The 20,329-nt window shown below is 54.7% G+C and overlaps 5 protein-coding genes across 5 annotated transcripts, besides 3 other annotated features; 3 read left to right on the top strand and 2 right to left on the bottom strand.

Moving 5' to 3' along the window:
* Window positions 1-1,342: part of a sequence feature (repetitive element) that runs on past the window's edge.
* A 737-nt stretch (window positions 1,343-2,079) lies between these two features.
* On the top strand, window positions 2,080-4,401 carry CYME_CMF099C (casein kinase-related protein; the record flags this gene model as incomplete). The annotated part of the gene is made up of 1 exon (XM_005535703.1): window positions 2,080-4,401. The coding sequence occupies one exon, from the start codon at window positions 2,080-2,082 to the stop codon at window positions 4,399-4,401; it is 2,322 nt and encodes a 773-aa protein (XP_005535760.1).
* Window positions 4,402-5,321: 920 nt separating this feature from the next.
* Window positions 5,322-5,876, top strand: CYME_CMF098C (similar to glycine cleavage system H protein; the record flags this gene model as incomplete). Its single annotated transcript, XM_005535702.1, has 1 exon — window positions 5,322-5,876. One exon carries the CDS (start codon window positions 5,322-5,324, stop codon window positions 5,874-5,876), a length of 555 nt encoding a protein of 184 aa, XP_005535759.1.
* Window positions 5,877-8,167: 2,291 nt separating this feature from the next.
* Window positions 8,168-10,459, bottom strand: CYME_CMF097C (D-ribulokinase, ribitol kinase; the record flags this gene model as incomplete). The annotated part of the gene is made up of 1 exon (XM_005535701.1): window positions 8,168-10,459. One exon carries the CDS (start codon window positions 10,457-10,459, stop codon window positions 8,168-8,170), a length of 2,292 nt encoding a protein of 763 aa, XP_005535758.1.
* A 161-nt stretch (window positions 10,460-10,620) lies between these two features.
* Window positions 10,621-12,222: a sequence feature (possible transcribed region).
* A 2,938-nt stretch (window positions 12,223-15,160) lies between these two features.
* CYME_CMF095C (TATA-box binding protein) lies at window positions 15,161-15,943 on the top strand (the record flags this gene model as incomplete). The annotated part of the gene is made up of 1 exon (XM_005535700.1): window positions 15,161-15,943. One exon carries the CDS (start codon window positions 15,161-15,163, stop codon window positions 15,941-15,943), a length of 783 nt encoding a protein of 260 aa, XP_005535757.1.
* Window positions 15,944-16,630: 687 nt separating this feature from the next.
* Window positions 16,631-17,620, bottom strand: CYME_CMF094C (hypothetical protein, conserved; the record flags this gene model as incomplete). Its single annotated transcript, XM_005535699.1, has 1 exon — window positions 16,631-17,620. The coding sequence occupies one exon, from the start codon at window positions 17,618-17,620 to the stop codon at window positions 16,631-16,633; it is 990 nt and encodes a 329-aa protein (XP_005535756.1).
* A 1,185-nt stretch (window positions 17,621-18,805) lies between these two features.
* Window positions 18,806-20,104: a sequence feature (possible transcribed region).
* Window positions 20,105-20,329: the final 225 nt, after the last annotated feature.

Below are 20,329 nucleotides of genomic sequence, written 5' to 3'. Positions count from 1 at the left end.
TTCAGATTCGTGAGGTACTTCATTGCCCCGTATGTGTAAATATCCTGGTCAGCCTTGTATCGAGTACCCTCGAAGCTATAAAAGGGATGTTTTCCGTGGAGAGCATGCACGAACTCATTTCCCCTCCGCGTTTCCCTGTGCCAAGCATCAGGTGCCGAATAAAGGTCTGGTCGAACAACTCGTCTGGAATCTCGACCGTTTCCATGTGCGTCACGTCGCGATACATCTCTCTCACCAAATGCATCAGTCCTGACGACGTCTTTATGGTGCTCTTGGTGTACGAATCGACACGTTTTTCGATAGCGTCTCGCAACCTTTCCTTGTACGACCCCTTGATATGTCCAAGAAGAAAGGCTTTCACCACCGTCTCGTCGTACAGTCGTCTTTCTGGCCGTCTTCGACGCAGGGCCTCCCCCTTTCGGTCCTCTTCTCTTCCTTTTCTTCTGGACTCGGCACTGTTTTTCGTTTTTTTTTCTGGCAGCCGAGGATCCTGGACTTCAAGGATCGTCCAGTTGCTTTTTCACAACTTTCCTTTTTCTTAGTTTCTTTTGAAAAAGAGCCCTCTTCGAACGCATTTGTTATATGCTGCGAAAATTCAATGGAATATTCTTACTTGAGGTTTGAAACACAATTGAACTGGGAAACTAGACTTTGCTATGGCCTCAAAGGAAATCCGACTTTTACAGTAGAACAACACACTAGATCTAGCCGTGCAATGCCGTTGTCATCCATGGGACAAGACCCTCACCAACAGTGCACGCTGCGAGTACGAGATCGAATGCTCCCAAAAAAGAAAACGTGTTGTCTCGATCGCGTTTCCCTTCAACAGCGACATTCGCGTCGTATTTCGTACTACCAAATTTGGGATGCGCGTACCGAGCGCGTTATTTAGAATAAGGAACATAGACTCACGATTCACCTGCAAATATTTATGTATTTCTATCCCCATCTACGATAAACGTTACAAAGGGGAAAGGTTTCCGTATCTTCGAAAGTTTACCTTCTAGGCGTAAGGTCCCGCGAGACGGACGAATCTACCAAGCTCGTGCTTCATGCTTCCTCCAGTGGCAGGTGCTGTGGCGAGACCTGAACAATGCGTCCGCAAAACGCAATTCATTCTGGGATCAGGGGCAGTTAGGCTCCATCTGGGCGTCGATCTGGTCGCAGTGGACTCCTAGTATATCGCGTCAAACTGCCGCAGGCAGTCCGTCTGCCAGCGCAGCTTGCAGGCTCGCAGATTGATCATATACTCCGACTACGTATCAGGTGAAGCGTTCCTCGATCCGACGCCCTCAATGGCGTGCCAAAGCCGTTCTATCCCCATGATATATCTGCTCCAGCGATACAAGCCCCGAGGCGAGCGCTCACATCAAGTACTCGGCAAACGATAGACCATACGAAACGGCCAGTATATCCAAAAGGAACCTGGAGGTAACATCATGATGGACGCTTTCCCGAACGCCACCACCCATCCTTCCCGAAACCAGGGATCCCTGCTCCATGGAAACGTTTTGTCATCGCAATCGAATCAGGATTGCACCATCGATCTTGATGCAGCGATGTCCATTGCAGCGCGCGCTTGCGCATCAGCGCCCGCAGGGTCGCGTCACGCGGGGATGTATGAACAGCGCCTCGAGACAGCGCGCGTTCGATAGACGCTCAGCGCGTGACTACCCTGAACGCATGGACCATATGAGCGGGTATACACGTTTCGAGTAGGTTCCTGTTTGGTGCTATAGTACTTGACGTGAAAGCAGGAATACTCAGTATCCAACGATAGAGGTCAGTTTCCGTTTTTAGGCTGTTTCGAGGTTGCACGAGTCGGTTGTAGTGGAAACCCTCGCGCGACGCAGCGGTAGTGGCAGCGCCAGTTCGCACGGACGACTTGTCACGTCTACAAAAGACTCTGGGCTGCGACTCTGTGGTGGTTTTGGTTGAGTTGTCTATTGTTCGCTCGACAGATTTTGCTCAGAGAAGCCGTGAGTCGGGTTGAAGCGGAGCGTGTTTGGATACCAGGAGGTTTTTGAAGCTGCTGAAGCAAGCGTGTCTGTGGCTGTGTACCAGGGGTGAGCGGGCACCATGCGGGGCCCAGTGGGAGGGCGCACAGCCGCTGTCGAGCCAGCGGTCGGTGCGACACCCGCAGCGAGTGCGTCGGAGCCGAAGGATCCAGTTCCAACGGTGGTGGGGCAGTCGTGCCCTTGCACTGGCGGCAAAGGTTTCATCGTGGAAAAGGACGTTTTTCTTGGCTCTGGCCACTTTGGCGACGTTTACAAGGGCCGCAACGCGCTTACAGGCGAGCCAGTAGCGGTGAAACTGGAGTATCGCTCCCGAACGATTGCGTATCGCGAGTGGGAGGTTCTGATGCGGATGCAGGGACTCGGCGCTCCCACTGTCTACTACACTGGACATGTCGGGCGATATTTTGTCTGTGTTATGCAGCTGTTGGGACCTACGCTCCAGAAGGCCCTTGAATCTCGAGTTTCGCGACGATTTACCTGGCCACAAGTGTCTCAGATCGCGCTCAAGTGTTTGGCGTTGATCAAGCGAGTCCACGACATCGGTTATGTTCACGGGGATGTGAAGCCCGAGAATTTCCTCCTCGAATACCGCGAACCGAAAAACCAGACGTCAAGTCGCCAGAATACGGGGGGGTCGTGCGTGGACCCCTTGGCGCTACTAGAGGTGAATATAGACGCACGCGATGCCTCCGGGACGGGCGCCAATGGAACGACATCCGTGAGTGACCCAAAGTACGCTCGCGTGACGCCGGCGAAAATCGACGTCAACGTGCCTCTCTATATTATTGACATGGGCCTCGCCACCCGTTGGCGCGAGGATGACGCCACGGGCAAGCACGTCCCATACGGTCAACGTATTGATCACTTTAGCGGCACGGTGCGGTACGCGTCGGTGAACGCGCACCTCGGCCGCCACCTGTCTCGGAGAGACGATCTGGAATCACTCGCTTACATGCTGATTTATCTGTTGAAAGGGCAGCTCCCGTGGCAAGGTTTTGTCGGCGACGACAAGAATATGCAAGTCTGCGAAAGCAAGGGACGCATGCTAGTTAATGACATCTGTCGAGCAGTGCCGGATGAGTTGCGCTACTTTTTGGCCTACGTGCGGCAGCTGAAATTCGCTGAACAGCCAGACTACGAGTACATGGCACGGATTTTGGATTGCAAGCAGGGAATCGTTTGGATTCATCAGCAAATGCGCCTCATGGCCGAGGGAGTGCCGCTTGTCCCCCCGTATCAGGCACGTACCCCTGCCGCCGAGACTGTTGATGTCGATAGTGCCGCACCGAGTGCGAATATCATCAACTTGGCCAGCGATGTCTCGCAGAACAGCGCAGGAGCAGCAGAAGTTCTTCTTGTGGAGTCGTCAGTGCCGGGCACGGTCGGTGGTAAGCGGCGGAATGGTATGTCAGGGCAAGCATCTGCCCAGGCACCAAAGCGAGCGCGAACGCCGGGTGCGGCGGCCGAGCTGCAGAACACGGCGCAAGCGGTCTCGCGAGCGAGCTCCACAGAGCCGGACGTGGGCATTCGTGGTGGCGCGCTCGCTGAACATGCGCTATCCTTGGCGCTCCAGGACGTGGGCATGCGACGAGGACGCTTTGAAATTATTGCACCACGAACGACGAAAACACATCAGTGGGTAATCATAAGCACCTCAGCGAACAACGCCTCGTCATGTGCCCCAGCGAGCCAGGTGTACACGAGTCATACCTCGTACAAGAATCTGGTGCGCGAGGTGGAGCGCAAATGGGCTCAGGGCATGCGCATCAGCGTGTTGTGCTTCGACGGCGGGATGTGGACCAGCGTCCTCAACGCCAGAGATCCCGTGCTGGTGGAGCAAGCCATGCACTATTGCCCCGGCAATGAAGTGCCTCGAGATTGGATTCGCAGCAAATGGGACGAGGGCTTCTACATCACTGCTTGCTCAGCGAATCACACAAGTTGGGGGATTGTCGCATCGACCATGAATCGCAACAAACGCTACAAGCAACAGAGCTATATCGTGAGCTCGACCTTCCCGGCCAAGTGGTGTGCCGACAAGTGGACGAACGGCTATGCCATCACCAGCCTCTGTGTCCAGGGGCCGCCCTCTGCCGAGCAGTGGCTCGTCGTCATGAGCCGAGGCACAGCGTTCAAGGAGCAGGTGGTCGAACTCGAATTTGGGTATCCCAGTGAGAGCATTCATCACCGCTGGGACGAGGGCTACATGCTGACGGCAGTTGCTTGCGGATCAGATATATCGGCCTATGTGATGAGTCGTGGACACGCGTCTGGTGAAGAGCAACGCTGCACGCGCACGAGTCATGGGCCCTTGTGCAAGATTCGCGAGGACTGGAGCGACGGACTGTTCATCACGGCGACGGCCTTTGGCCGTATCACTTGAACGCGATTGAGGATCTGACAACCGAGCATGTTTCGGCAGTACCGAGCGATACCGACAACGTTGGGTGTTGATTTGTTTCGCAAGACGTCATCGCTTGCCGTGCACGATGCGATGGATCGTGCCGGACGTTGCCGCTGTTACGACGTAAATCGTCGCAAGGCGCACAGTGCAATGATGCTGTGCACGCATCACCGGATCGCGATCTGATGCCGGTTGTCGTCATGTGTCGAATGGTCGTGCATGTGCATGCCGTCCGGGGCCGTGCAGTGCACGCATCACCGGATCGCGATCTGATGCCCCCGTTGCTGGCGTGGATCGCGCATTGTAGCCTCCATGCATGCCTCATCATACGTTTATGTGCGTGTCCGGCGTACGCGTGCCCGCAACCGCTGCTTCCATCTCTATTGCAGTTTTTACCTGGTCGTTGCGGGCGATGCCTGCGCTTGCCACGAATCCTGTTGCTCCATGGAGCACGTGCGCCTCGCATTCAAAGCACCAGCGTTCGATCAAGCGAGCACTCCATAAACGCCCCTGTCTTCGGATCGTATCGTAGGTGTGGTCGACCAGCTACCGACACCACCCTCGTATCAGACCGAGCGTTTGATGAGGCGCCATTTGCTGCAGCGGACGCGCCTGGAACGCGTCGCCGGATCGCCAGCGCTGGCGATCCGGCGGTTGCGCTGGCGGCGTACTGGCCCGATACCCGCCGCCGCTTCGGATCGATGCGCGAGCACGCCGCCTGTGCGCTCTACACCTTGCGTGCCTCGCGGGGAGCAGCTGACAGCTTAGGCGACAAACTTTTGAAGCACCTGGTCCGCAGCGTGTACAACGGTGCTGCATACTTACTTGACCAAGAGTCTGTTGTGTGTCTGCTTCGTTTTCTATTGGTTTCCTATTGTAGGCGTCCTTGAATTCAAATCATGAACCGAGTACTTGTGCGTTGTATGACCGCGAGCTGGCCCAGTGCATTGCGGCAACGGACGCCGAGTCTGTTCCGTCGGGTCGCGGGGCCCGCTGGAGAGCTCGTGCAAATGGCTCCACAGGCGGCACACGATCGAGGTAGGCGATTGTTGGCGAGTGCAGCTGGGACGTTTCCAGCGGATCGGAAGTACATGAAGTCCCACGAATGGGTCAAGGTTGAGAACGGCACCGGGACGGTTGGCATCACGAGTCACGCTGCAAGCCAGCTCGGTGATATCGTTTTCGTGGATCTTCCAGCAATCGGCTCGCAGCTTGAGAAAGGAGCGACGTTCGGGGCCGTGGAGTCTGTCAAGGCTGCGAGCGACGTGTATTCCCCTGTGAGCGGCGAGGTGGTTGAAGTCAACGCGGTGCTGAGTGAGGACCCCGCCCAGGTGAACAAAGACCCGCATGATGCTGGCTGGATGATCAAAGTACGGGTGAGCAATGCCGATGAGCTTCAGGATTTGATGGATGCGAAGGCGTATGAGGAGCATGTGGCATCCGAGCATCACTAGCGCCTAGGTGTGCGCTCGACGGACGCGAGGGCATGCAGCGAGCGCGAACACATCCCGAGACACCGATCGATCGTGAATCCCTCTGTTCGATGACAAGTCGGGAAATCGTTGCACAAGGTTTGCGGGTGATGCGCCAATAGCTTCAGGACCCCGAAGCTATGCGCATTGACGGGCTCGCTCCCGGGAGTTGCCGCAGCACCAAACGTGACGTTTGCACTGGCTGTAGTCTGCGATGTTGTGCTCGATCCAGTTCGTATAAAGTGCCTTTATCTAAGGATAGATTTAATGATTCTGTATCGACCACGTAAAAGTCATTCGAATGGTCCAGGTACACTGAGACGCACTGGTTACCACGAATCCGTCTGGTACGGATCGAGGCGGCCAGCAGGCGCCGCTGCCGCATCTGCTCAAACCCAGAGTCATCCACTCGAGACACCGCAGACTTCAAGAGAACCGAAGCAATGTTACGCATAGGGCGATCTCGCGTTCCCTTGATGGCGACCCAGCAGCTCTGTGTTGCCTGGGTCACAAATAAAGGCGACGCCGTCTACCGATGCGTACCCAGCGCAAGCCTCGTGTCCGAGCATGCAGCGCTGGACCCAACTCAGATGCAAGCAGAGCCCTGCATTGCTCGTCTTGCACTTGTTTTGCGATTATTTCGAAGTTTTATTTCAGTTACACAGCCTCAAAATGCAAAGTGCAGTAAAAAAACGCTTACTAATTCATGAGTTGCTGGAGGATGCTCTGCAATCTGATCGGAGCGGTTTCTTCGGCGCCTTGCCGCTGGAATATGTGGCGTCGCCTGCATCAAGATCATACGCGACGACCTCGAGCACCGCTTCGTAAAATAACCGATAGCCTCATGCGATGCTGGAGCGCGAGCCTCCACGCTTCTCCTGTCCATGGGTTCAGCATGCTCAGGTTATGCAATCTTCAAGATCTAGATCTAACTATTTCGAGGCAGCTCGTATGCACAGCGATTCGCGTCGCTGAGCTGACGAAGGGATCGTCTCGACTTCGTCCCAGGGCGACTTGCCCACAAGCTCGTGCCGAGACTTCACCGAACTTTTGAGACCAATGGATCGTAATGGATACCGTCCAGAAGACAAATCATCCTCTATTCGTGGCACTTCGACGATCGAGGTTCCACAGCATCAGCGAGCATATCATGGTATACGCTACCGAAATGTCTCCCGACGTTTCTCATTGAATAGAAAGGGGGTCTTGTATTCGGATTTGAATCATTGCAGCGGTCGCTTTCATTGCAGAATGCATCACGCTTTAGCACGAATGAAGCGTCGACAAATCGGTATTCGTCGACTTGATCTCGAGGCTCGTGTGTCCTTTCCGTATTGTTTGATCGTCGACCATATCGCATACCATAAACGCTTTATCCAATGGAGCAGCGTCCTCGTGTGTGTGCTTTATTCAAAGGCGTCTCCGAGCGTGTTACCCTGAGGAAGCCCGTGGTCGTACGGGACGGCATCGAGCGCGGAAACAAAAGTTATAATCCACCGGAGCATTCCGCACCAGTCACGGCTATGTACTGATCGATGAAGCAAGCCTTTACGCGCCACAGGATACGTTTCGGAGAAGAAGGTATGGTCGATCTATGGCGAACCCTGACAGCAATCCAGCGTCGCCGCTGCGAAGGTCGCACAGACGCTCTATGGAAAACAAAAATGAAAGTGGCAAGCGAGGCGTAGAGCACAACTTCCTGGATTGCATGCAGTGCGTCAACAACAGCCCGAGCTGCGACACAGGGACCTGCTGACAGCAACCGCCATCCTCCGACTGCGGACAATGGAGCTGCAGGACCAGGACAGACCAGCATATTTAAAGTCCGAGATCAGGGTTCAAAGGACAACAGTCACCAAAAAAACACCGCAAAGGCTAGTTTTGATCATCGTGGGAAGCGATCCAAATATTCGCGTTTACGCCCGAGTCACGTCGTTGGACCTGTTCCGTACCAATCTGACATCGGTGTATATAGGAGGTTTGATGGTCTCATTATCGGGGCACACTGCAGCTGTTTCCAGCAAACCCCCGTGCTTTGTCTTTGCCCAGCTCAAACGGGCACCCCGAAGATTCGTGTGCCGGTTCCCTGGTCGGACAAGGCCCAGCCCAGCCCAGCCCAGCCCAACGTCTCCAGAACTCGACCCTCCCGGGTATCTACTTCGCTCTTCAGATTGATTTCGGTGTTCACAGCGGTTTGAAGCACTCCATGGGGCGCTTCGCGACCGCAACGCACACTGCGGCTTCCAGATCTAGCACCGCATCCAGCATTCGTTTCATGTCCAAACATTCATCATCGCTGCTCGATACGCTATCTGCTCTTGTTGCATTCGCTGAAAAATTCGATATTTCGCTTCGTGATACATCCGCCATTTCGGATCCGGATCCAGTCGATAAAAAAGCTGATCAGGCCCGCCGTTCATGGCTTCTATTACCTGCAAAAGATCGCCTTCCAGGTGCGCACAGCGCGCGCAGATAGCGCCACCCAGGAGCATGACGTCGAAAGGGCGCTCTGCGAATACTACCGGCAGCTGACACGTGTCTGCAAGTGATTGCACAAACAGCTCGTTCTTCAGCATGCCACCACAGAGCAGGATCACGCGAATGTCGTGACCTGCCTCGTTAAGACGCTCAATGATTTGACGCGTTCCGTAGCCCAGGGATTGCACGGTGGCCAGGTAAAGCGCAGCAAAAGCCTCCTCGTTGGCGAAGGTGTCCAGACGTAGCCCGACAATCGCTCCACTCATGCGTGGATCCGCGAGCAAGGAACGATTCCCATGGAAATCCGGATACACATGGATGCCCGCTGCTCTTTTCATCTGGTGCTTGCCAAGTTGACAGAGTCGAGCGTGGACCACGGCGAGCGGTGTGTTTCCGAAGCCGAGAGCATGCGCATGACTCTCGACCAGATAATCGAGTAATCGACCGGTGACGCTCTGGCCTCCCTCGTTGAGCCACAGGTCTGGGAGCACCGCGGTGCGGTGCGGACCCCATACACCACGAACGAAAACAGGTTCCCGCGAGCAGACCATGTGACACGTTGACGTGCCAGCAATCAAGGCAATGCGTTGACACCAGTCGAAAGGCACCATGGCAGCAGCGGCAGCAGCAGCAGCAGCTGTACCCACTGAAGTAACGCGTGCCCCTGTCAGATCGATAGTCATGAGGCTCGGTGCGGTTTCATTTGATATGTTTGAGCGGTCGTCTACAATGGATCCCGTTGCGCACTGGGTAATGTTGAGGCCGTGCTCATCTAGAACGTGCATCGCTTGCGTGTTTGCAGTTGTACAGGCGTGACCCGTTGGAGTACAGGCAGCGGACATCGGCCTTGTTCCCGCACTGAGGCCCGATGGTGCCTCCTTCATCCCAGTCGGCTGGATCCACCAGTCAGATCGTTCTCCTGTTGCTGGAATACGCATACTGTAGGCTCCCACGGCACCCGCATGTGCATCGACCATGCCGGCAGCAACGACAACTTCGCGATAGTCCCAGACGAGCTGCGCTGCAGCACCTCCATCGACGGGCTCACCTCTTGCGGTTAACGTGCAGTTGGAGGCTCGGGATGTCACGTCCGATGTCGGGGAGCCAAACAACAGAAACGCTGCAATCTTTGAAAGTCCAACCGAATCCCCGATGCCGTGGACTCGCTGCCCCGGTAAACGAATCTCTCGACCGAAGCATCCGCGCGTAAACAGGTCCCCGAGTCCCCATCGTTGATAGAAGCTCGTATCCCACCGCATTTCATCGGTGCGATATGCCCACTTTGCAGCCAGGGGACAGAGTCCGCGTGCCTCCAAGTTCCCAGTTAGCGCAAATACAATAAAGTCAGAGAGGTCCATGACGGCAGTGCATCGCAGGAACAGCTCCGGTCGATGACGCAGCAACCAGAGCAGCTTCGGGGGCTCGCTCTCCGGAGACAGGGATCCCCCGTAGAAGCGAAGCACATCCTGGGTGCATTCGGCAGTGTCAGCGTTCATTTCAGCCGCCTCTGCTTCGGCACGATGGTCCATCCATACGATAATATCCCAGACGGCTTGGGGCAACGTTCCGCCATCGTCGTCATTGTGTTCCACGTCCAGCGCGACGCCGCCAGGTACACATGACCACAGACCCTCCGGTGAAGCGCATTCGTCGCTATAGCAGTTCCTGAAGAATGCTGCTTGCTCAGCACTGACAAGCGCCAAAGAGCAGGTTGCGTCGACACCAACGCCACACAGTTGCCAGGCAGGTCGCTGCTCGTTTCCATGGCCTGTTGGCTGGGGTACCGCAGGCCCTAGCTCTGCTCTCTCCGACGCGCCCAGCGTCTGCAGAGAGCGTGTCAGTACGGTACCAGCGGTGCTGACGCTCGTCGTTGCGTTTTGACTCAGTGTTTCCAGTACCTGGCGTGTGGAGCTGGCAACCGCTTTAAGGATGTGAACAGTCGACTGTTCAAAATAGTCTGGTTTAGGGTTATGAGTGGGAAACGGCGCATCTGCCCTAGCTAGACAGCGTCCCAGTTCGTCGAAGAGCGCAGCTCGTGCGCTCCCAGTGCCCACGTCGATACTTAAATAAACAGGAAGAGGCTGCATCAGTTGAATTACATGGGTCTATAGTATTACAGGGAACTGTTTGTTGCCTTGGAGGCAACGGAAACCGCGGCTTTCGTATCCAAGAATCATAAATCGTGCCCAGGGCGAGGTCGGCAATCAGAGCGCGCGAGCTACTGCGCCGCTCCCTTGCGCTCTCCTACGTTTTCTCTCTTTCTCTCAATCTCTTCAACGAACTCGGTACCTCCTCAGATGTTGTGATTCCGCATCCATCAAAAGCATCGAAGAGCGAACGAGTCGCTGCTGTTCCGCAGCTACAAGCCCGATCTGTGTGTCCGGGTGCTACCGTTTCAAGCGGTTTGCCTCTTCACAGTGCCAGCATCGTATCGCAGGGAAGCGAAGCTAGTTGCTTTCGCAAAGCCACTGATGAGCCTCCCACAGTAGACGCGTTTTCGCTCCGCCAAATGTCGTCTGTGCGCGGCAGACGGCTCCGTGAGGTTTATCTTTGTCAAGAGTGTGCGAACTTCGCAATAGAAGATCCAGTGGTTTGGCAGCGCCCCCAGCAGTCCTCGACACAGCGTTCGTATCGTTGAACGACAGGGATTGCTATGGAGGTGGCTACAGGTTTCCGCGTGCGCTTCTTTTTGCAATGCCCTGATTTTATCGTTGTCCTCTGGTTCAGGGGTCAGCGTCGCTGCCACAATGTTGAAATGGAAACGCCTATTCGCCACGAACTTGTTGAAATGCAAGCGTGACGCACCGGCACGTGTCCAGGCGTTCAACGTTCGGACCGTGTGTGAGACAGACACCAGGTTGCCAGCTGCTGTGCAATGATCGCAGCTGTTGTCGCTCGTTTCCCAGAACAACTCGGTCAAATAACATTGATTATACTTACGAATCGAGAATCACGGGAATCCAGTACCGCCTACCTAATGGCAATGCGAATGGTTTTCCGGGTATCGATACACAGTGCAGCGGCGCTGAATTGCTGAACCGCAGTATACCAGTGCGTTGCTCCGAGCTGCAATAAGATTCCCTCCCTTTTGACTGCGTATTTCTACGTCATCGGAATTCTTCTGCGTTTCAGCGTAATGCACGCACCGAGTACGAAACGAGTACCAGGAAACTTTGCTCGACGTAAAGCTACTGAACTTGCACGAGGCACCAGACATATCCAGATGTTGATCGAGGCGAAGTCTCGTTGCAGAAGGAGCTGGCTCGCATGGTTGCCAGTATGCGCACATGAACGCAGGCCGCTGACCTTCCATTGCCTTGCCATTCGAACTTCGGGCAGCCTGCCGTACCCCATCTCGCCCATTGTGCTCTGTTTCAAGCGCTTCGTTTCTGGCTGTTTCAACGGGCACTCGTGCTCGTGACGTTTCTCTTTTGGCCGTAACTCATCGACAGGCGTCGTACAGAATCGTTTCCTGCACTCGTTCTACGTTCTCGTCAGAGGAGCAGGCGTGCAGCCCACGAGCGCCACAGCACGTCTTGCGCCATAGGGTACCGTCACCCAACGAGACGAACGATCCGTCGTATTTCTTTTCCTGTTCATGAAACAAGTCGCTGAATACTCGCGTCTTGCCCCTGTACGCCGAAAATCGTTGGCCATTCCCGTGCGTCCGCAGGTATTTCTGCCAGAGATCGTCGACATACGCCATTTGGACGCTCGTGTTCTCTCTGAATGCAGCACACAAAGCATCCTCGTCCGCAGGACAGTGTGCTCAGAGCACCGGGGTCTGGTCCCTGACGCCGTCTTTCCAGTTTTCGTGTGCCTTCTCGCATTCATCATGCCCATTCCTGGGTGAAATCGAGCCCGGGAAAAGCTGAGTAGCTTCATTTGCATTCCCTGCATATCCCTCGATACGTTCTCTCGATTCAGAGGTACGACAACCGTCATGATATTCTCAGACCTGGGGATCCGGGCCCACCATGATGTTTCTCTCTTGATATGTCTTCTTTGGCTGAGACCGAGTCGCATCGCTTGACTTGGGCCTCGATCTCACAAGTACATGCGGATTTGTATTCCAGCGAGCTTCATCGGCACTGTAGAATTCGTTCCATTCCTTCTCCGTACACGAGGAGCCTTGAACGAGCTCTGCAATGCTCCTAGCCTCTAAAGTGGAATGCGGAATAGCTGCGCGCAGACAGACCAGCTGTAGCTCACTGAAGATGCGATACAGTACAGAGCAGAAGCGTCTCGGGTGATCGACTGGGCTTCCATCTGAGGTGCTGGGAGCACATCCACTTGGCGATTTCGGAGGCTACGGCGCTTGGATTCGAGGCGACGGTCTGATGGAATCTGCTCTGGTCTGCTCTGGGAAGATCTGCTCAGCGAAACATGGAACCGTAGATGCAAGCAAGGTAGGCGTTGCGTCTCAACGATCCTTTTCGGTACGAAATCCGCCGACCCGAGGCTGACGGCAACACGACGAGCTTGGATTACCTGAAGCGATACTCCCTATCGCTGGCACATCAGTTCCGAACTCGCTGCCACCTCGATCTCTTGCCGCCAATCGCTCGTCATTTTCCTCCATCGACCCGCTAAGCATCCCGTCCATCCATCCGTATTTTATCGCGTATGTGACGTGAGGATACAATGCGCATGGGAGGTGTTTCGTGAAGCGCTCGACACTGAACCTAATTTGGTATGTTGAATGTAGTTCCGTACTTTCTGGCATCTGCGTTGTCGATCCTCAGATCGCCGAGGTGGCGCGGTAATGTGTCAAGGTATTCTGGGAAGCGTGCGAGTACATCCGGAATCCTATGAACAGGCCGTGTTGCGCCTTCTATCCGGAGCATAAGTTGTGTTCTCGCACGAAGGTCTGATCCGAAAAAAATCCAGAGAAATGCCGAGAGCTTGCCGCCCGTGTCTGGAACTCCACCGAAGCGTCGCGTGGCGCGGTGCACCAAGACAAGACGAAATAGGCCAGACTTGTGCGCGTAAGAAGCTACGCGATCTCTAATGGCGTCGTGTGCCTGACGCCTTCAAGGATTCTCCCAATGGATATGATTTATTGGTGAGGCGTTGACAGCGGTCCAACAATGATCTTTCCGATCGGAAGGTGCTCCGTTCCCGTCGGAACTCGTCATCTTTTAGGGAAGCTATTTCTCTGCTTTGACGTGTGGTTGCATCTCTTTCGGCTTCGACATCTTTGCCTTTTCGCTTACTCGGCTAGGTAGCATGGATTTTTTCATGATACGCTGTATACGTTTTCTTTCTTGGCACTCAGACGCACTGATCGCTCGACGTGCCTGAAACTCGTCTTCTCTTTGAATGTACGCACTGTTTCTCAAGTGCTTTTTCGTCGCCTTAGCCATCGCATGCCCGCTCCCAGACCGGAGCGCACCTTTCCCTTCTCAGCTGCCAATGAGCGGAGAATCAATGCATGGATTCGGTTCTGGTGAACACAAAGAGTGATTTGTCGAAGAACTTCTGTAACACGGTTACGTACGACTCGTCTGTTCTTCCGGTAGATCAAAATGGCGTTTGAAATCCTATACGACGTCTTTAAGCGGATGGAACCCGCGAGCGTGTGCTAGCACGAAGAGCAGCTACAAACCGCGCCCCCGCCCCCCGACCTACATCAGTGATGGACTGAGAGATATTGCCCAGGAGAAGGACACGAAAAGATGGAACTCGAGGCGTGTTTCATCGGAGGATCAGGTGCTGAGCGCTGCTCTCTGTGTTGCGATTCATGGGCGAATACAGTATTGAATCGTCGCGAGAACTGACGTTGTCGGAATGCTCGCTTGACTCTTCTTCACAAACAGCGGCTTGCCCCTCTACGGCAACGTCTATACAAGTCTCGCATTGGTCATCGATGAATTTGTCATCATGCGAGATGAACGCCCGTCGCTTCCACGAAAAGTATTCGCATTTCTATACAGAATCTGTTGTGTATTGTTCGAAATGGTGCGGTCTCCTGTTGAGGCGTGCCTGTTTCTTGATCCATCCGCGTCTCTTCATCTCCGCTCGAGGAAACGTTACCGAAAGTTTACATGGAATTGCATCTTTGGTGGCATTACGGTGCGAGCATTTGGACTGGAATAGATTTCGTAAAGATAAGCGTGTATATAGCTTTCGGAACGTTCCATGTCGGGTGCACGACGCTCTGAGTATGGGCTTCGAGAAGCATGGCGCATCCACCTGGTGACTGTAGTATGACGAAGTTGTACGTCCATTTCCGCTCCTTCCTCATTCAGATGCGAGAACATACACCCTATTCGCCCACCAAACTCCTTTTTAACAAATAAATTCCTTCAATCCAATGCCTGTTAGAAGAACACTCGGAAACAAAAATGCGTCTTTTTCCCGGTACTACAGCATGCAGTGCGCTGAACTCTCCACAGAATGGTCGACGCACTGCGCCCCGTGCCGCGGATGCGGCTGTGCGGCGGCGCCTTGGCAACGCCGACGAAACCTGACACGCCCTGGGGCTGTGGCGGTGCCCCGGTGCTGGTAACCCGCACGGTGAGCGCTGGACCGCGCAGAAGGCTCCAGGAACTCCGGGACTGTGACCGGCGATACGTTCTGTAGAGGACAACAGCACCGGCTGCAGCAGTATCGAGCCTGGTAGGTGTTCCGGAGCGCGCGCTAGCCGACCGGGCGAAACCGCGCACGCCATCTCGACCGCGACGGTGTAACGCTTATTGGCACCTACTGCATCGCGTCGACGCTTTTCGCAGCTTGCCCTGCAGATTCCTGTGCCTCAGTCGTGCGTCGAGTCACAAGAGGCTGCCATGACGGACTCTTCGACACCCGAACGGCCGGAAGAGAGCAAAGCTGGCGAAAGCTCCGTAGAAAACAGTGTCTCAACGACGACACCGGAGCGACTCCGGCGGCCAGTAGTAGTAGCGGACGTTGAAGTACGGCTGCAGAACGTGGTCGCATCTGTGAACCTGTTGTGTCCTCTGGACCTGCGTCATATCGCGATGCGTGCGCGGAACGCCGAGTACAACCCGCAGCGCTTTGCGGCCGTGATTATGCGAATACGAGACCCTCGTACCACTGCGCTGATTTTCAGTAGCGGTAAGGTGGTTATCACGGGTGCACGTTCCGAGGAAGATGCTCGTCTCGCAGCGCGCAAATATGCGAAGATCGTTCGCAAGCTGGGGTATGCAGATGTCAAGCTTGCTGATTTTGAGCTGCACAACCTCGTAGCGAGCGCGGACGTGCGTTTCCCGATCCGACTGGAGGCGCTCGCACACGCCCATAGCAACTATGCCCACTATGAACCCGAGCTGTTCCCCGGACTTGTTTATCGCATGCTGGAACCGAGATTAGCTCTTTTGATATTTGTCAGTGGCAAGGTCGTCATCACTGGGGCCAAGTCACGCGATGATCTCAACGAAGCATTTCAGCGGCTTTATCCGGTGTTGTGTCAGTTCCGTAAGGCAGACTCGCGGGCAGTCTCTCGAGCGACGACAGCGACACCAACATCGAACGCGAATGCAGGATCAGGAGCACCGTCGGGACCATCGATCCCCGAGCATCGGAAAATGGTCGAAGAATCCACTTTATAAAAACAAGAAAAATTACAGGTGACGTGCAGGTACTGGGTTTTGCTTCGAGCTATGTGGAGCGTGCATCAGCGTAAAGTGCTCAGCACTAGTGTTCCCGTTTGCTGGGTCCGCATGTCGACGCTGCCAGCAGCGAACGCGTGTCGCGTCTCCAGGTATCGCCGAAGAACACGCGTACCGCATGTTGCCGTTCCACGGAAATAGCAGGTTCATTGATCCGACCATCATAAGGGATGATGTCTGGTTATGGTGTGTGGATCAGCAAAATGAGTACGTTGCATGGCGCTGGGGGCATTGCTCAGCAACGGTCCGCAGGAAATGACAGCAGATGGATCCCTGGTGACTTGTATTACCGCTTATTTTCCAATGAAGATTACGTCTGTTCGATTTTTACAGTCATCTGGAGCAAGTCGAATCCGATGCGGTCAAGATACGCACCAGGACGCGGAGGCAACACGCGACCCTGCTCGGAGACGACACTCAGTGCTGACGCGCGAACTCGACCTGTGCCCCGAACCGGTTGCCGCTTAGAAGCACCGTGCCGCACAGCAAACCCGTCGCGAGCTGTGGACGGTGCGGAAGCAAGTCGTAGAGAACGGAAAAACTTGCTTCATTTCGCGAAACAGCGCATCCTGTGCCGCTAATGCCGCGGCTCGGCAGCATGAACTACCCGGTATCGTTCGTTCTGTGTCAAACAGTTTTCAGATGCGTATTTTCGTTGTCCCCGAGAGCGGGCGGACGCCCACGTATCGCCGAATACATCGCTGCTTGGTCTGTCATCGAATTCCGCGCCTGGCTTTTGAAGAGTTTCCGTGCTCCCCGCAGCATAAGCATCGTCCAGTATACATTCAATATCCAAATTGTTACGGAGCTCGCACTGCCAACTAGCCCTAGCCAGAAAGCGCACAGCGCTTCTCCCGGATTCAGGTACATCGGTGCAGCGAGCACGATACCAGCGACGAGGACGGGAATGTAAATTACGCGGCCCAGAACAAAAGCAACCAACATCCCGAGGCCAATGACTTTGTACTGCCAGCGCTCGCGGTAACGGAAACTGAGAAACCAGCGAGCATTCACAAGTGGTGTCGATACTTCTGTGAGGGCGATTCCAGTGGCCCAGATGAGCGCTAGTGGTTGTTTTTCCCCAATATAGAAACAGAACATGATCGATAAGGCGGAAAATAAGTGATGCGCGAGTGATGAGCATGGTGAAGAGATAGACCGCATGAACAAGAGAATCAGCACAGCATCATAGCAGAAATAAGATAACAACAGCGCCTGCGATATGTAGAAAGACGCCTCATGGGGTAAGGCACGCCCAAGCACCTTCCCCTGGATCAAAGACCAGAACGTTTGTTGCAGCAGTCCCGAAGACACGACGACCATGATGACGGCGTTCACGTTCGATACAACACGTGATATCCACTCTACCTTTTGACTGAACGACAAGCAAGTGCGAAACGTTCGCGATACGGGCACCACCGAGTACACTAGGAAGCTCGCAAGGAAGATCGACCACCACAGTGCAAAGCCGTAGAGGAGGAAGCCCGAACTATAGAGGTCAGAGAGCGTGCGCAGCTTGCCATAGCGTGACTCGACATCGCTTAGGGTCTGCTCCAGCGTCCCTGAGAGTTCTGCAAGCCGTGCACCAAGCTCGACGAGAGCCTGAACCCGTTTCATAGAAGCAAATTGAAGACCAAGCGCTTCGCGTCGCTTCGAACGACGCACGTTAGCAGCCAGGTGGCTAGTGCCCTACCACCGCTTTGGCTGCTCAGTGGAAAGCCACCACACAGAACGGCAAGCGCAGCTATAACGGTAGACGATGCTGGTACCGGTAGGCGCGTACCAGCCGCGGTGCCAGCCGGGCGCCATCGAAGCGTCATCGGCAGCGAGCGCCGGTTGTCGTGTTTCGATTGTGAAGGGTGGACAATCATGTTCAAAACGGTATAAATGGGTGCATGCGTCAAATAGCGACATATGAGGACTCAGCGCTTGGCTGGTCGCACGTGCTGCAGGCCTGTGGTCGCATCTGCACATGGAGATCGGGCGCTCGACGAACACCGTTCGCATTCGTGGCTGTCCACTGGAGCGAGTACTTACCGTGCTTCTGGCACCAGGAGTGTTGCTGGTTTGAGCTAGCCATATCCCAGCCCGACGTCTGCTTTGGACTCGATACGACGCAGAAGCGCGTGGACCGGCTTGGTGGTCGCTTCTCTGAACGACGACAGCAGTCACGCAGCCGTTTTGGAAAGTTTCCGGACAGGTGTACTGAGTTCAGAGCAGGCAAAAACTGGAGCACTCGTCACATGTGTCTTCGGCGCTGACAAGAAAACGGTACGAGCGCCGATGCTTTCCGAGGCGGTTGCCGCAGATTCGCGCTAGAGAAGCACGTTCTTCGCAGCGCGTTTCCGATTCGAAACCCTGGAACGCTGGATTATGGAACGAAAAGAAGGCGCGCTGGCGCACGTACCTACCGGCGGTGCCAGTGTACCGCGATTCTTTGCTCTAGACCTCGAGCGAGTACATCACGCGGGTTGCCGTCCCGGAGTTTCCCGGTTACAGAGGATCAGCGGTGTGCATCACCGCTGTGTGGCGTGACTTGCAAACCCCTCCATCTGGAGTTGTCGCATTGCATGAGGATCAACGCTAGGGCACGGGCACATGCGTCGGGGACCGCTCCGTGCATCCGCATAACACGCTTCCCGTAGTGGACGTGATGCGAATCATCCAGGCGGATCTACGATGATGAACGCCCGTTTTCTACGAAAAAAAAAACGGAGGTTCGTTGGTCGCATTGACGTGCAGGTCATGACCGCGACATTCGTGTCAGATTACGATGGAAAACTAGCCTGCTCGCTCTGTTCCTGCCTGTCGATTTTCGCGTGCGTTTTAGGTGTACGACTTCGATATTTGTAGTGCAGAAATATGGATGTATGGATTCACTCGTCGATACTCCAAGGCTCCCGGTCTTTTTTGGGAATAGCTGCACTGACTCTGCGCATCTCGAATTCGCTCCATCACCAGAATCAGCATGAGTCGTGACGGCCTTGAACAAGCATTCTAAAGTTATATACAATGGGATGGAGTTCATAGGTAAAAACATCCACTTGTCTCCTATTCTTTGGTGAAGAATGCCCGAATCATGCATACTTCAAGTTTTCGATCTCTCTATATCGAGGTGAATAGTGCGCCTCGCAACTCGCGTCGCTGGATCGTTGACGACAAGCTCTTGACGTCGTCCGTTTGCGACTTGCTCACACGCCCATGCCGCAATTCACAGACCATGTCACGTCAAATCATCGATTCCGTCCGAAAGATATATTCTCCTCTCTTCGTGGTGTATCTAAGAAACGGCACCCGCAGCGGCTTGATGCCTCTCACAGCATATGCTTTCAGAGGCTCCGGTCTCTCGTTTGAGGATGGCGAAAGGAATCGGACTCGGACGTTTTTCTTGCTGTGATCGCGCTCAATGGAGCGTGCAAGACCACTCGACAGTAATGAAGCGTCGACGAAACGACGTTTCTCGATCTGATCTCCAGGCTAGATTTTCATTTGGGGTTCAGGTTTCATCATAAACAACATCGCCTTCAAAAAATTTCGCATCGGATGGGATATTATGTGCTTGCGAGTGCAGCTGAAAAATTACTCGCCGAGGGCACCCTGAAAATGAAGTCCCTACCCAGAGCGTACGGCACCATACGCGGAATCATAGGAGGGCATCGACCCGGGCCTTCCATTCCCGTCCAGGACGCAACCCGAGCGATGAAGCACGCGTTCGGGCGCTGGACTGCAGCGCTCGATGGAGGATGTGCGCCGCCTACCCAGGAACATTTAACCACTGTCAAGAATCGCCGCTGCATTGATTCCACCGAGGCTGTTCTCATACAGGACGCGAACTGCAACCGAATCTAGATCCTAACTACCGTCTCGGCATGAGATGCATAAACAACAACCGGAAGTAGCAAAATCAGGACGATATGATGCTGCGGTAACCGCGTTTTTTCAACAGCTGATAACGGAACTAGTAGTAAAGCAGAGACTGGCGGAATGACAGCAGCAGATATGAAACCGGAAACAGGAAGCTCCCACAAGGAGGCCTTCAAACCTCTCGTTCACGATAATAGGATGAAACCCAAACGATATCATGTACGCACCTGGATTCAACAACGCTGTCCATTGCGTCGCTGTATACGGGTGCACCGTACGATGCTTGCGCGCGCGCGCGCGCTCTGCAGCTTTCCCGCGCAATGCTCGAATCTGCGCTGCTGCTGCGCCGGGCATTTCAACCGCAGCGTTCAGATCTGCGCGTGGGCGAGGCGCCTTGGCGCGCGTGCATTCAGCAGCGCCAAAATCCGTTGGCAGCACAAGCACCAGCAGCACCAGCGCCAG

The sequence above is a fragment of the Cyanidioschyzon merolae genome, chromosome 6 (assembly GCF_000091205.1).
Source record: "Cyanidioschyzon merolae strain 10D DNA, chromosome 6, complete genome".
NCBI lineage: Eukaryota > Rhodophyta > Bangiophyceae > Cyanidiales > Cyanidiaceae > Cyanidioschyzon > Cyanidioschyzon merolae.
This window is presented reverse-complemented; position numbering and strand designations above follow the sequence as displayed.